Source organism: Onychostruthus taczanowskii, unplaced genomic scaffold (genome assembly GCF_017590055.1).
Source record: "Onychostruthus taczanowskii isolate IOZ18803 unplaced genomic scaffold, ASM1759005v1 scaffold17, whole genome shotgun sequence".
NCBI lineage: Eukaryota > Metazoa > Chordata > Aves > Passeriformes > Passeridae > Onychostruthus > Onychostruthus taczanowskii.
In genome coordinates, this window is record NW_024498906.1 from 6612517 (window position 1) to 6628277 (window position 15761).

The 15761-nt window shown below is 34.8% G+C and overlaps 1 protein-coding gene across 7 annotated transcripts in view; it reads right to left on the reverse strand.

Moving 5' to 3' along the window:
• DMD (dystrophin) overlaps window positions 1-15761 on the reverse strand; it is a 1147932-nt gene that overhangs the window by 719560 nt on the left and 412611 nt on the right. For 6 of the 7 annotated variants that reach the window (XM_041399749.1, XM_041399747.1, XM_041399752.1 and 3 more), the window contains exons 8-9: window positions 5297-5475; window positions 4225-4347 (exon numbers count right to left, since the gene is read on the reverse strand). In XM_041399749.1, the coding sequence (XP_041255683.1) occupies window positions 4225-4347; window positions 5297-5475 (302 nt within the window). The remainder of the gene's footprint in view (window positions 1-4224; window positions 4348-5296; window positions 5476-15761) is intronic. The other variant, XM_041399750.1, reaches the window with a different exon arrangement.

Sequence of the window (15761 nt, forward strand, 5' to 3'; positions counted from 1 at the left end):
ATCAACAATCATAGAGATCAATGGGCTTGATTTTGAATAGATAATTTAAGGCAGACAAACTCACAGACTCACCTTTCTGACAGAACCTAGCTTATTTACAGACCTACCAGTCTCAAAATACTCACAGATTTTGTTCATCCCCATTTTTTTGCAATGCTTATATTTTCAGCACTGTTTTTTCAACAGGAATACAGGTTGCACTCACTCAGTTTGCAGGTGACACCGAGTTAGGTTGGCATATTGATCTGCTGGAGGGTGGAAGGCCTTGCAGAGGGATCTGGACAGGCTGATTGCTGGGCCAATTGCATGAGGTTTAAGAGGGCAAAGTGCCAAGTTTTGCACCTGGGTCACAACAACCCTGGGAAACTCTTGAGGCTTGGGACAGAGTGGCTGGAAATCTTCTCAGAATAAAAAGACCTGAGGGTGCTGGTCAGCAGCAGCTGGACATGAGCCAGGTGTGCCCAGGGGGCCAGGGAGGCCAAAGGCCCCTGGCCTGGATCAGCAATAGTGTGGCAGCAGGACCAGGGCAGGGATTGTCCCCTGTACTCAGCACTGGTGAGGCCACACCTCAAATCCTGTGTCCAGTTTTGGGTCTCTCACTAGAGGAATGGCATTGAGGGGTTGGAGTGAGTCCAGAGAAGGGGAACAGAGCTGGAGAAGGCTCTGGAGCACAGGTCTGATGAGGAGCAGCTGAGGGAGAAAAGTTTTCCTCAAGTTTTCCCCAAAGCCTCCTGCCTCCTTTTCTCCAGCTGCTTTTGAGCAGCCTGGGGAAAAGGAGGCTTGGGGTAAACCTTGTGGACCTTATTGCTTTCTACAACAATTTGAAGAGAGTTTGTAGTGAGGTGGAGGTTGGCCTCTTCTCCCACATAACAAGTGATAGAAGAGGAGGAAATGGTTTCAAGTTGTGCCAGGAGAGGTTCAGATTGGACTTTGGGAAAAATTTTGTCACTGTAAGGGTTATCAAGCACTGGAAGAGTCTGCCTAGAGAAGGGGTAGAGTCACCACTCCCAAGGAATTTAAAAGATCTGTAGAAAAAGTAAAAATGAAAGCAGTGAGATAGGAGTTTTGCCTGGGATCAATACTAGGAACTGCTCTGATAAACCAAAAATAAACACAGCATCCTTCTTGGTCAGACGTTCAGTGAGATAAATCAGTAACCCCAGTGCTTTCATAAATATAAACAGAAAACAATGAGTGATTTTAAATTAGGATTTTGAAATGTCTCAGAAAATTACTCGAGGATCCTCTTATTCATACATTAAGCTGAATATTTCTAAGTAAAGCCTTATTACAGAGAACACATACAAGACAAAATACAGACCTGCAAATTCAGGCAAGCCTTCTGTAACTGCCAAGCACTAACTGCCATCTAAAAACTGTCAACATAAATATTTTCTGTTGGACCTTTTTTAGTGCTCATTCAGGAAATTCAAGGATTCAGGTTTGAGAAGTAGATTCTTTTCCCAAGATCTTCATGAGTTTATGAACACTGTCCAAGTAAACAAGATAAAGGAGGAAAACTTTTCTTGAATTTTAGCAGAAAAACTGCTATTCATGTTACCTCTGGCATTTGAAAATGTTTTACTGGTTCAACCAGAAGTGGTGAAGCACTGACTGAACAAGAAGGCACAGAGTGAACAGGTTTGAAGAGCAATGATTGTCCTTGAATTTGAGAAATGTCGCAGTTAAAAAAAAGCAAAACTTGTCCAGCCACAATTTGCACAATGGAAATATTAGGCCTGGCAAGTACCCTCCTGAATGACAGAGTAAGAATTCAGAAAGGAAGGGTGAATTTGAAGGCACACAAGTTGTGAAGCTACTAGGAAGAGTGAAGATGAGGAAAGTGAAATGAAGCGAAATGTGACATAAAAGAATAGACAAGGGTAGAACAGAGAAGAGAAAGAACTTTGACAAATTATGGTGTAAAAGGAGATGTTATTCTTTCTTGCCAATATGGAGCTCAGAGAATCACAATTCACATCTCTTACAGTTTCTGACAACTGACATATGAAGTGAATGTATGTCATGTATCAAAAGTCAAATTTGAAGGATCATGATCAAAATCTTTGGAAAGGGGTCTTATTTAATTATGACTGTTTTGGGGAAATTATAATATTCAAGTCCTATAAACTGAAATTTTGCAGAGATGGAGAAAAAAAGAATGATTCCATGATTTTAACAGAAGACCAAAATACTTTGTGAAAATTGCTTCTCTATGACAGCACCAAAAATAACATGGAAATTGGCAGACAACAGTCAACTAAATCTAACAAACTTTTCTTTGATAACTAGACAGAAATTAGAGTCACCTTAAACTTCACAAAATCCTAGAGAAAAAAAAAAAAAGTTGAATTCCTCCTGATTTCTTTATTGCAGTCCCTTAGAGAAGTGGATTTTACTGAAAAGCTTAAGGCAGTTGCGTTATTTATAATGGTATCCAAAAACCATAATATAGCTGGCAGAAAATTGAAAAGCTACTAAGAAATGAAAAGGAAATAATAGTTATTTTATTTAGTTAAAATAGATGGGATTAAGTTGTACTAGCCCCATTTATCTGGAGAGAAAATATGAACCACTTTTCAACCAGAATTATAAACTTGTTTTAACAGATAGACAACAGCTCTTTAAGAAATACATAGCTGAAGACAAAAAAAATAACCACTGTATAAGAATTCCATATATCAATTTGGGATATTAATTACTTTCATATCTTATTCAAGTTTATCTTGATTATAATGAGAATTTGCCTAGTGTTTTTTCCAAATGCTTTTCATTTGTTAATATCTGTTGTGGCTGTAGCACAATTTGGCTCAGATTCTGGTTAGGTCTTCAGCTCCTGCCATAATGGCAGAGTTATAATATAATGTATTGATTCTTGCATGAAAGTGTAGTAGATGAAGCTTTTAAATTCAAGAAGAAATCTGAAAACTGGAATGCAAGATGAGGACTGAATAACCATCTTATCTTTGTCTTTATCTTAGTAAATTTCAGGAACCATGCTTTGTGTAGAAAAGATTTCATTTATTTCAGTCTATACATTAATTTTGATGGTAGAGGTGCTGACAAAAGCTGCAACTGATCACAATAAAAGTACCTGAAGAAAAAGAAAAAAAAAAATCTATCCTGTATAATAACTTTTCATTATTCTAAAATATCTGTATAGTGTCTAAGTAGAAAAAACAATTAGAAATGCTTTAAGCATCTTGTTTCAAAGCTGTGTGACTCATTACTGCAACACATTTGATGTTAGAGTAATGTAGGCAGGGCTTATGCTTGTGTGCACAGAGTTTCTGTCCTGGAGTATTTAAAGGAGGCCATTATTCAATAAAATACCTGTCATTTGAACAGTAGATTTGAATACAGTGTTGAATAGAAGTATAATTTTGCAATAGATTTTTAGATGTTAGACAGAATTAAGTACCCACAGGCAAACTCAAACTGTAGCACCACATACACACAGATCTTTTCTCCCTGAAGTAATGAAAGGAAATCACATTGCAGTACACAATATGACCTTTGGGTCTCATACTTGTCAAAAGTTATAAAAATTCAACTAGTGAAATTCTCATTATAAGGATTACTTGAAAGAACTTTTATTAAACCTCCCCAGCTATTTAAAGGTAAAAAAAATAAAATAAAACAAATAAGTAAAAAATCAAATATAACCCCTTAACCTCAGTACCAGCAAGATGCCATTTGTGATAAAAATTACCAACTGGTGTAATTTAATAATACAGCATTAAATTTAATACTTGTTTCACCTTTTTTTCCAAGTACAGTAACCTTCTGAGAAATGCCATCATTAACTATTTTCTTTAACAGGAAGGGTAAGAAAAAGAGAGAAAGCCAAAGGTTCCTTTTTTTTTTTTCTATAACTGAACCTGAGGCTGTAATATAATAGATGCCAAATACGGCTTATGTTAGATTTCTTCTTCTAATACTTTTTTAAGGCAATACATGTACTATTTTAAAAAATGACTGAACAAAGAAAGAAATTTATGATTCTGAAAGAGCAGTGCTTGAATGTTAATCATCCCCTACAATCAGCACAACAGCTATTGCCAGCCATGCAGAAATACACAGGAAAAAGTAAACACTTGACAGAAAAAAGTCCTGGAAAAAGCAGGTCATTAAGATCAGGTAGAAGCAAAATGCACGAGCTCTTTCACTCCAAGCATGAGCGTAACAAAACAACTCTCTCAAAAAATTACAATAGTGACAGACCTGTGGAGGAACCTGCCTCCTTTTTTGGTCAGGGGATGTGACATACACCGCTTGTGCGTACGCGTAACTTTTGAACCGCGGTTTAGGAGAAGGCGAAGGTCCCTGGGGAACACTGACTGTGATCTACGAATAAATTAGAATGTACACATGGGTAGGAGCATGGATTGTAGAACTAAATATTGATTTCAAGAGCAACCGAAGAAAAAGAAGCAGGAAGGTCATTTTTCAAGGACAGTGTTGGTATTCATGAGGCAAAATGGGATGGTATTAAGGAAACCTCTCATTTAATCTGCCACCCTTTCCAAAAGCAACAAACTGCCAGGACTCCACACCAGCAGAATACCAATGTAAAGTGAAGCTTCTTTATAATTTACAAGCAGAGGCTCAAAAAGCAACTGATCTTTTGTCACATCTTGAATAAACAGAGCCAATACTTATCTGCTCAGAACTCTGAAAGAGAGTGTGCATCCCATACCCAACATGCAGATTACATTCAGACATGTAAACTAGGCCTAAAATGCACTAAACACTTCAGCAGAGGCTGTCTGATGGTTTCAGTAAAAGCAAAACTGACATTGCAATCATAAATTAATTCCAATTATTACATGAGTTTTTTGAGAGGATAACAGTAAACTGAGAAAAGATTATTTTAAAATGCAAGCCATTGTAAATAAAGTGCTAAAAAATTAAAAATATATCATGACTATGGAGAAATGTCAACAGCTATTCTCTAAAAAGGTAAAGATATTTCTATCTGCTTTTAAATGTAAGCCTCCCCAAATTTGTTTTTCCTTGAGGTGCCCTACCACCATCAAAATGCACAATGCTATACAACTGAAGTGCAAAGCACTTCCTTGCTGAATAGTAATTTTTAAAACAGTCTGGTGTGAGATGAAAACCAGTATGAAAGTACATGCAGAGAAGTACATCTGACTTGCCTGTTGATGAGACTTTTCCCATTATACCCATAGGGTTTTTGCCTTCCACTGGCCATTTAACATCAAACTCATGGGGTAGGCAGGGAAACAACCACTTTAGAGCAGCAAGATGAAAGCAGAAAAGTGAAACTCACTTCTTGTGAAAAATGCTGCTCGTGTACCTCTACGTGCTCTTCTCTAGTGATCCTTGTGTGCCGTGGCAACATCTCCACCTCCCTGATGGCTTCCATGGTGACTTGCTGGGGCAGGGCTTGAAAGAGCGAAGTCACATACATTAAGATGGACTTTTTATCTGGATAGGCAGTTGCAACATCTGGAAGACAAATTAACATGTGTCATTTCACTTTCCACATTCGATATGAGAAATAGCCAATTAGTTTAATGGAAAGTTGACAAGCTAATGAGCAATCTATTGTCCACATGAATACTCTAGAGACTAATTAGAACCTTACCATCAGTTCCAAAATTGCAGAATAAACTTGCATATCAATGAGAAGGTGCCAAAGTTTATACAGATAATGTTACCTCATTCAGCATAAGGTTTCCATCTATATTTCTTGTGTCAAAAAGCAATTTAACACTGTCATATCCATTGAGCAGGACTAGACATAGGAAAAAGTGTATTTGCTCGTGCTGTATAAATACTGCAATTATAAAAAAGTGAGGAAAACCTCATTTTCCAAGTCATGCCTTTTACATTCTCCCCACATCATTTAGCCACTGAAAACAACAATGATGTAGGGGGGAAAAATAATTACCAGTTTTTCTTGTGAATGGGTTCATAAAAAACAATGATTGAAGTCAAACTACAATAAAGCTACATAGCTTTTATATTCTACTTTGTCTTGCATTCTTCATTAAATCTGTGAAACATCAAAGGAACATGGTATTCACAGACATAAAAATACATAATAGAAAAACTTTTTTTTTTTTTAAAAAACCCTGTAAAATCTCTATGGCCTCTAGCAGTCAGTACAAGAAACTTTGCATGAACACAAAGATGATTTCAGCTTTTGCACATAGCCATGTTATACATCAGCAGGAACAGCACTTTCCCTGACTCAACAATTGAAGTCAATAGCGATTTGTAAAAATGTAAGGCATGTGGCAGCCCTTTGAAATAGTTACTTCGTTATTTGCCATTGACTCTTACTTCCTACACTCAGTCTAGTGAATCAAGATGCAAAAGGACACTTGTACCAGAAATTTATCATTAATTCCATAAATGTTTTAACATGAGCGCTGGCAGAAAACCAAGAACTATGAGTTTTTACTGTCTTAGATCAATCCAGTCTTAGCGAAGATCTGAGTTCACAGAAAAAAGAAAATAAATCAATGATTCTACAAAGTGGCATCTCATTCTCACTGCCCAGAATGTGGGAAAGCACCTTGCATTAAAAGCTTCATGTATATCTGGAAATTAAGAAAAGACATTCTATGAATAATTTTGGTTTGGCTTTCTGACCCATCTCCACATCTTTGCTTGGTACTTTATGAGAGGCAGCTGAAGGCTTAGTTCTACTTAACATTGGTGGAAAAACGGCACATTCCCTCTAACATTCCCACTTCCATAATATAATTATTTTACTGCAAGCATCTTCTTGTCTTCTCTTGAATATTCTAACACCATTTTGTTATACTTAGTGTCCACTAGTAATTGATGTTTACATGAATATCCATGCCTTCCTACTGGGAAGAGTACACACTGGATGATCAGTACTAGCTGTGATTTTTCTATTGTTTGTTCATTATTTTCCTTTTCAAAATGCCGTGATACTTGCCACATGGGCAAATATCTTATCAGTTATCTACAAAAATACATCACACAATAAATAAATTGAGTACCTAGCAAATATTATGCATGCCAAAAATTGTTTACCTATTCTATTGGACAAATAAAAAGTACATATGCAGCTGTCAAAATCCACTGGCAAATAGGAAAGGATTTAATTATCTAATCACAACAAATAGCTAAACAACCATAGTTGCAAAGCCTATAGCAATCTATATCTCAAAACTTTTTTATGGGCCCCTGAATTATCAGAGCAGGAATGACTTCTGCTATGCTTTGCCTTCATATTTTCTTCTTTTGAATCCTAGTCTGATGTACTACCTTTACCACCTGCTGAGTCTGATAGCTATTTGAAATCCTTGTAACTAGACAGTAAATAAATTAAAATTGAAGCATTTTCTTGCAAGGAAGTTCACTATTTCTTTATAAATATGTCTACTTTCATTTGTGGGGCAAAAATATCTGTCAAACCAATATATGCCTCTTAAAAACTAATCTCAAACTCTTGGAAAATACAGATTTTTAATAAAACTAAGTAAAGATATTAAGACTAAACCATTTCTCCAATACTAGTTTTGAGAAAATTATCCAGGATTTAGTGTTTGGGGTTTTTTTTTCCCCCAGACCAAATTCAATTCAGAGGCAAATTCAAATTCAATTCAGAGGAAATTCTTTCTGAAAATTTTCATCAGTTTTCTTGACAAAGACTATCCAGAGCAGGATTGAAAAGAATAAAATGAATGGAAAAAAAAAATTAGACTACAAGTCAAAAGAGTTAAAAATGGGCAGCATCATAAGGTTAGAAATTATATTAACATGTTTATCAATAAAGAATCTGAAAGAATTTGGAAAGCTCTGAAACCACCCTAATTCTTTAATAAGATAGAGTTACAAAAAAGTACTGGAAAAGTTTCCAAGATGAGTGTTTCAACTATTGAGAGGAAACTTTTTCAGTACAAAACTTTATGCTGAGAAATTAACAATTTTCAAAAGAAAACAGTGACCTAAACATGTCACATGAACCATATCATTCAGACAATTCTTTTTGATACCTTTACGATCCATGGGATTACTTATTAAGACGTGGTTTCTTTAAGAATCCTTTATCATCAAAGAAACAAAATTGCCTTGCAAGACCCTAACTTTATGCGCTCCCCCTGAAAACATATTCACCCCCGAATATTTAGAGAGTTTAGTCTGTCCAGGGAAGGTCTCCAGACAAATTAAAAAAATACAGAAAAATAAAACAAACCAAAACACTTATTTTGATATATGGGGCAAATGCCTGAGTCTAATGAAGCACCACAAGATCCCAATTTTGACAATGAGTTTTAAGGTAAAGTAAGATTCTGTTCATTTACAAAAGCAGTTATTTGGTAACAAGTACCAGAAAAGCAGAAAGAATCTGAGTTCACCCCAGAACATTAAAATCATTAAATATAACCCAAATCCACTTCTGTTTCTGTGCTGTTGCCTTTAAAGGGTTATTACAGGTTTAATTTGGGAAGCAATTTGCCCAATAAAAGTTCACTGCAGCTGGATTTTTATTAGCAAATATTTTTTTCTGATGAAATAACTACAAGTTTGACTGTTTGTTAAGGATGACTACAATAAACTTGAAGTGTTCTCAAATTAATTAGTTTCTAAATACATCAAAGTCTTCAAAAAGTGATCCAGCAGCAAATTTTCATAAGCCTTGTAGTTCACAAGTGGTTTGGTTCTTGCATCCATATGTTTGGTCAAGAATCAAATCCCTGCAAACATTAAGGGATGAGTGAAAATGTGGATGATATAAAACACAAATATGTTCCATACCAAAAAAAACAGGTCTAGCAATACAAACAAAATCCAACATTTTCCTACAGTGTTACATATGTATACAAAGCCACACAAGTTATAAATGTTTATGGAAATGCTTGTTAAAATTTTCAAATACACAGCTACTAATATAACTGTTCCTTTTTAATAATATTTGGCTTTCTCCAAGCTCTGACCAACCAGTTCTGACACTATTTGTGTCAAATGGTTTTACTACTTGTGTTTACTCTTTGTATCAAACTAGTGGCAAAATAACTTTGAAGGAGGAGAGCTTAAAGGCCAGATGCACTGCCAGAATGATTATATTTCTGTACACAAATTGCTGATCTAGTTTCTTTAGATTGAGAGAAAAATTCTGAAACATACTTTACCTTATATAGTGCTGATAAGCAAGATAAGACTTGAGCCCAAAAAATACAAGAAGTCCTTTGTCCTCAACAGAATTAGCTAGGATTTTCACAGAATCACACAGTAGAAAACATATAAAACTAATTTCTAAATCCTACACATCACCTAATGCTGTTTACTTCTATTACAATAGTAATAGAAAATCCCAGTATTTTAATATTACCTGCTGCTATCCCATATGGGATTTTTAAAATTGTGCTAAATTTAAAAAAAAAAAAACCAAAACGTTGCCTTTCCTTCCACAAAAAAAATTGAGATTCTTAAAGCTGATTTGAATTTTCAGAGGTTATGTGGGGTTTTTTTCCCCATGAAAAATAAAGGATGTTGTTATTTCTTCTATCAGAGTGGGGTTTGGGGTTTTTTAAAGGCTTTTTAAGACATGAATACAACATTAACATTTATTACAGGTTCTACTCTTATTTCCGAATGTATTTGTTTGAAAGCAGAAGCTCTCAGATTCCTGAGATAAAGAAGAAATCTAACAGATACATAAATGATTAACAATTTACATATCTACAATGCAAACTCATTACAGGAGATATTCCCAAATTCCTATGGCCACTCCTAGTGTGGCATCTGCCTAAGCCACAAGATCTAAGATGAGGGCACAGAAAAGCATTTATAAAAGTGCAGCCACGATTCAGATGTAACTTTTATTTATTTTACCTTTTAGCCTCAAGGACAAGGGTGAACTTTTCAAAGCCTGTTCAAAAATCTGTGGTAATCTGCCTGACAAGGCTGACCAAAACATTTGATTTTGGTCAAGAGACATATTTCCCAAGGGATATATTTTCATCTCGTTTTTATTTGGATGACCTGAAATTTGCAATTGAAAGTGCATGAGAATGTACTTGTAAAAATGAAATGGCTTACTCTTAAAAAGCAAGAAAAACAAGTAAGATTTCATTCCCAAATGGATGTATCAGAAACTCAGGAATAAAAAGTATCTCCAAAATGTTGCCCCCACAATTAAGGGGGGAAAAAATTGAAAAAAAAAAAAAAAGAAGGAAAAAAGTGGAAATTTTAAACTTGGTAATTTCTACTCCAAATGCATACTTTTGGTCATTTAACAAGTCCTTGTAGAGACATTAAGCCATGACAGAATCATGGGTCCCATCTGAGATTTGCTCTTACTGGTGACCTAATTCCCAGACTGTGAAAACATGAGCCTAAATATAGTACATTCTTATTCAAACACCAAGAAACAAGCAAGATGATCAGGCAGAGATTATAAGGTGCTTTTCTTAAATGTATATATACTTCTCCCTCAGTCTCCCCTAGGTCTCAAAATGACATTTTCCTACATTCACGTTTATACTAATGGTATGATAACAGCAGGAACCACAGAAGCAGTAATGGTTTATTCTACCGACACTCACTGCTGCCACTAAGACCTTGAAGCAATAAACTGCAGTCTCTGAAAGGTCAGACAGTGACTGCAGTGTCTACTCACAATTATTGACTGGTTTTGCTTCTTTTTTAAACCTGTAATTATTTTCTGCCCTGTTTTTTTTTACTTCACCAGTAGATTGCATGTTAAATTCAAAATGAAAGCAATCTTCGCAAGCAATCTCAAAGAATAACTCTGGACTTGCAGATAAACAAAAATCAATGTATGAAATACTGCAGAATTGTAAATATTGAAATGTGGAAATTAAAACTGATGATTGTAAAATTTTATTTTAAAAACACAGTTAAAGCAAAGGTCAATTTTTTTTGAAGGCCATTGAAAGGCCTACATGAATATGCATAGTGATCAGTCTATTAATTTGCTAAATAAAATTCACATTTCACAAAATGAACTGCTAGCAAAATGCACAAATTACATACAGACAATTAAATGAGAGCAGAAGCCTGGAAGAGTCCAATTACACAGATAGTGGCACTGATTTTTTTCTTCTTTTCTGTAGGCATGAATAGTCATAAACCTAAACCACTATGAAACTCCCAGACGAAAATGTTAGGTTTTGAACAGGTATTTCCTTCATAAATACTTCAAAACTGATGGTTGAGACCTACAGAGTACATTCAAAATGCTGATCTTTGTATGTTGTATTAAATAAGTTCACAACAGCAGCATGAAGGAAATATCCTTGCAAAATTGACACATTTGTGTTTGCCTTTTAGAATTACAGAGATGGGTCAGGATTTGTGGAATTAAAGTGCTGCAGAATTCAAGTGCATCTGGTAAGAAAATATTTGGTGGCAGAGCATACCTTTAATCTGTCTGAATGTCTGTTCTGATTTGATGCATGAGTGTGAAGGAGCCTTGGACTAATATGCCAGCACTATCCTGGTTAAGTGAACTTGATCCTATCTCTGTTTTTTAAACCTGAAAAATCAGACTTAATACCTCTGCTGAACAGTAAAGGTGCTTCTTATTCTTTTTCAGATTTCTTACAGTACTAAACATTGATTTAGCAACACCACAACCTTTGCACCTTAAGCTATATCTAAAGTAAGTGTCTTCTTAGCAACAGAGATAGAAAGAAGTGAAATCAAAATAGCAAAGGAATAAAATACTGGTTTTAAATATTTGGGGTATTACACATTTTCATCATATCATGTTTTACTCTAATATTATTGGGTAGGAGTTAGCATGGCTCTCATCCATTTGCTGAAATAACAAATAACAGTCAGCGGGTAATATACTCACAAAACTGATATACATTACTGAAAGCTGGAGTTTGATTTTTCAAAACCTGGAAATGCAATAAGGGGTGGGAATGGCCAGAGGAAAAAAACCCTAAAATATACCCTGTTACCTATTTCCTAATGAAAAGTCTTGAAACTGAAGACAGATAGAGGGAGTTACAGTGTCTGAATCAGGAATAGTGTTCAAAAACGGTAATATTAGCAGTCACCAAAACTGTAATTTTGCTAAGAGTATTTGAGATATTTTCAAACAGGCTAATATTTGAGAGAGCAAATGGGACAATATTTCCAAATACTGCACATTTTCCACTTAGCTTTTATAAATATTTAGGTCTAGAGAAACTGTTCAGCTAACTATAAAAAAAAGAAAAGAAAATTAGAGATTGAAATCAGTAACTACAGATTTTATAACTTCACATGGAGATAAATTCATTACTTTTATTTCATTATAGAATCTTTCATAAGGGTAAAATGATATAAGGTAAATGGAAAAGGGCAATTGAAATCTAAACAGCCAGTTCTGAATAGACAATAGAAAGAGCCGTGTGCTGGATGGGTGATTGCATACTCAGTAAGAGAAGGCAATACCTCCTCAAGTGCAATCAAAAAAAAAAAAAAAACCACTGGGAATAACAGTATTCTTTTGAAACAGTACAGGGAAGAACAGGGATTCTGCTGCTTTTTTTCCTTTTATTCCCATCTGCAATGTGCTACTTCTGACATCCAGGAAATCTAAAATCACCTGAGGTTAATTCCATCCCGAACCAACAAAACAGAATGCTGAATGATACCACAGGCAGCTTGTACTTTCACCCTCTAGAACCATATGGACAACTGTATTTTGATGAAATGTATAATTCTTTATATTCAATATTATGTATATATTATATTTCAATGAAATTATTTCTACTTGAGAAAAGCAAAATGGAAAAAAGAGTGAAACCTATACAACAAAGTGTCCAAGATGGACTAATCTGGCTCTAAATTGAAACTAAGCTGTTCTTGGCTTTGGTTTGATTTATTTTAAAAAATGCAGCAGAAGTCTTAAGAAACAATATTAAAGTACTATGCAGGAAAATTCCTAAATTTTAGGTCAATGTCTGGTATAAAATTAATTATAGATATCTAAAAAAAATTACAAAATTCAGTATGTATAATAGCATCTTCAATAATAACTCCTGTTGTCCACTAACTTAGGCCAGAGTACCATTTGCAGGTATAATGCAATACTTTTTATATCCAATAGACCATACTTCCACACCTCATCAAGTTTCATTAATTTCAGCTAAAAAAAAAAATCAGAGAAATTTTCAATATCATTATGAGACTGAGAAAATTCATAGCTATTAAGGTTCAGTTCCATATAGGATATTTAACAAAACCCTCATTGACAGAAAAATTCATGTGTGCAAACTGATTTGATGTGTCAGTTTTAAATTCAAAGAGGTTTCTTGATGAATCATATGGCTACACATCTTGAATTTTCTCACTGCATGCGTGAAGTGGCTACACCTACAGGAAGACCAGTTACCTGGTTATTAAAGGCTTCTATATGTATGGCACATAAGCAGTACAAAATTGACAAATGAGGTCTTTAAGAATGTTAACAGCAGCAGATGAAAAAAAGGCTATTTCCACTTTAAAAGTATAACTTTAAAGAAATTACATACACATCTTGAAAAAGCTGAAAACCTATTTTTAATAATTTTTATATATCATGATCATTCCTGCATTGAAGTGTTAAAGAAACAGGCTAAAAAAAAAATATATATATATAAATGTTGTAGGAGGCATATTTTTAACATTTGAGGGATTATTTCACCAAGAATGCAGCAAATAGATTAAAGTGATGATCTTTTTCCTTAGGCGGATCATGAGGAAAAGCAGTGTAAAATGTGCCATGCCAATACTTTTTAAAAATGCAAGCTTTTACTGAAGGGTTACTATGCACTTTCCATTTTCCATTTTGACTGAAGGGTTACTATGCACTTTCCATTTTCCAGGAAGTTATTTAAAATCTACCTGCAATGTAATTTAAGAAAAAAAACCCCTTAAATCTGATTATCTGAGGGAGAGAACTGCTCATGCTCAACAGTCAGAACTTCTTAAGCCCATACTCTTAGGAGTATGGAAACATCTGAGGCTGGAAACATCTGCTCATGTTTTGCATAAATATAAGCTTCCATTTACATTTCAACAATTTTATACGTGGCTGGTGTTGGAGAAGCAGAGAAATGGGTTAAGGGCAAGGATGTCTGATAATTCATAATGCAAAGATTTAGAAATCAACATTTTAATGAATCCTATTTAAACATGCAGCAGCAAGAAGGTAGCTTGCCTTTTCTAGCCTATGCAAGCCTCAGAATAAGTAAACAGAAGTGAGTGTGATACTGATGGGTGTGGAGCAGCATGTGAGAGGCCAAGGTGGAATCAGAGGATTTGAGGACATCATATCTATAATATTTACTTCAAATGTCCCCAGCAAGATGGAATAGCTTTAAATATGCAATCACAGCAGCCAGGTGTGACTGCAGTGCCAAATGGTATATTATGTGTGTATCAAACAAAATAAATATAGCAAATTTTAAATGTGAAATGCAACACATTAAACTTATTTAATACATAAAAGGAAAACCATAAGTATTAAAACATTACAACAATTACCATCTAGTGGTCCGCATAATAGCAGCACTATAATGCTTTATACTTTGTGGTCTGAAAAAGGAAATCCTTCTTATTACTGTATCAGGAGGGAAAATTGCCTACATGGGCCCCAAATTTGCCCTAAAACAAGACAAATACATACCATAAATCAGTATTAAAGGAACACCTTTTTATTAAAGATGTTTCTGACTTCATTATAAAAAGGGTCTCTCACATTTTTCTCAGTTCACAATTATTAATTGTCTTCATGGTTTTCACTCACAGAAACAATTCGGTAGCAAAATTTCAGTACTCATACAGTTAATTCCAGGAATAATTTATGATGCAGTATAGGTGCAATTTCAAAACACAGCATTTTCATGGATAGCTTTATTAAATAACTCAAAGAAATTTATGTCTTTAATGCTTTAAATACACCAATCTCTAGTCCACTGCAATACACTTAGAACCCAAGTAAGCATTGTAGTAATTCATGGATGAATGCCATGGTAGAGGCTTGTTGAGTCAGTTTGGACACAAAGATGAAAGGCTAAGAAATGGTAATCTAATCTTTTCAAGAGTTTCTAGAACTGATACAAATTTTGGGACATTCTGAATGTAACTACCCCCAGATTACATAGGCATGCCAGTCTAAACAAAGCACAGCTCATTTTAATTCTCTAGTAGTGCATGTCCAGCTTTTTTTCAGCAAATGCAGACAAAGCTTTCAAGATCACAACAAAAGCCTGTCACATTAACCAAAAATTGCAAAATTACACTTGTCAAACTTTACAGAATAGCTGCAAGTACATAAAATATGTATAGTGCTATGTACAACAGCACCTCCTGAAAATACTTCACACGTCTGAGCATTCAAGGAGCAGAGAGATCACAGCCTTGAAATGCAAGGCTTGTTACTTTTTTCATCCAAATATCAATTTTGAAAGATAAACCAAATTCATCTTCAAGAAACATAATATTGATTTTATTCCACAAAGCATTAACAAGATTTGATTTGGAATTCTGTTTTTTGGTCTGACATGTCCAAGAATGATAAATTACAAGTGGAACAGAAACAACTTGTTAGTCGTAAGTAGACAGTGTTGAGAAGAACAAAATCATATTGAGAGCCTAGTCAAAGGAAGGCTTACAGCAGCTACACGAGTGCTCCTTATAAATATATCATGGGGTGAAAGCAATCAGAGCAAAACCACCAAGCTCAAGGACAATGTTAGCACAAGAACAAAACACAATACAACAAACCTGAAGAAATACAGCCTAAA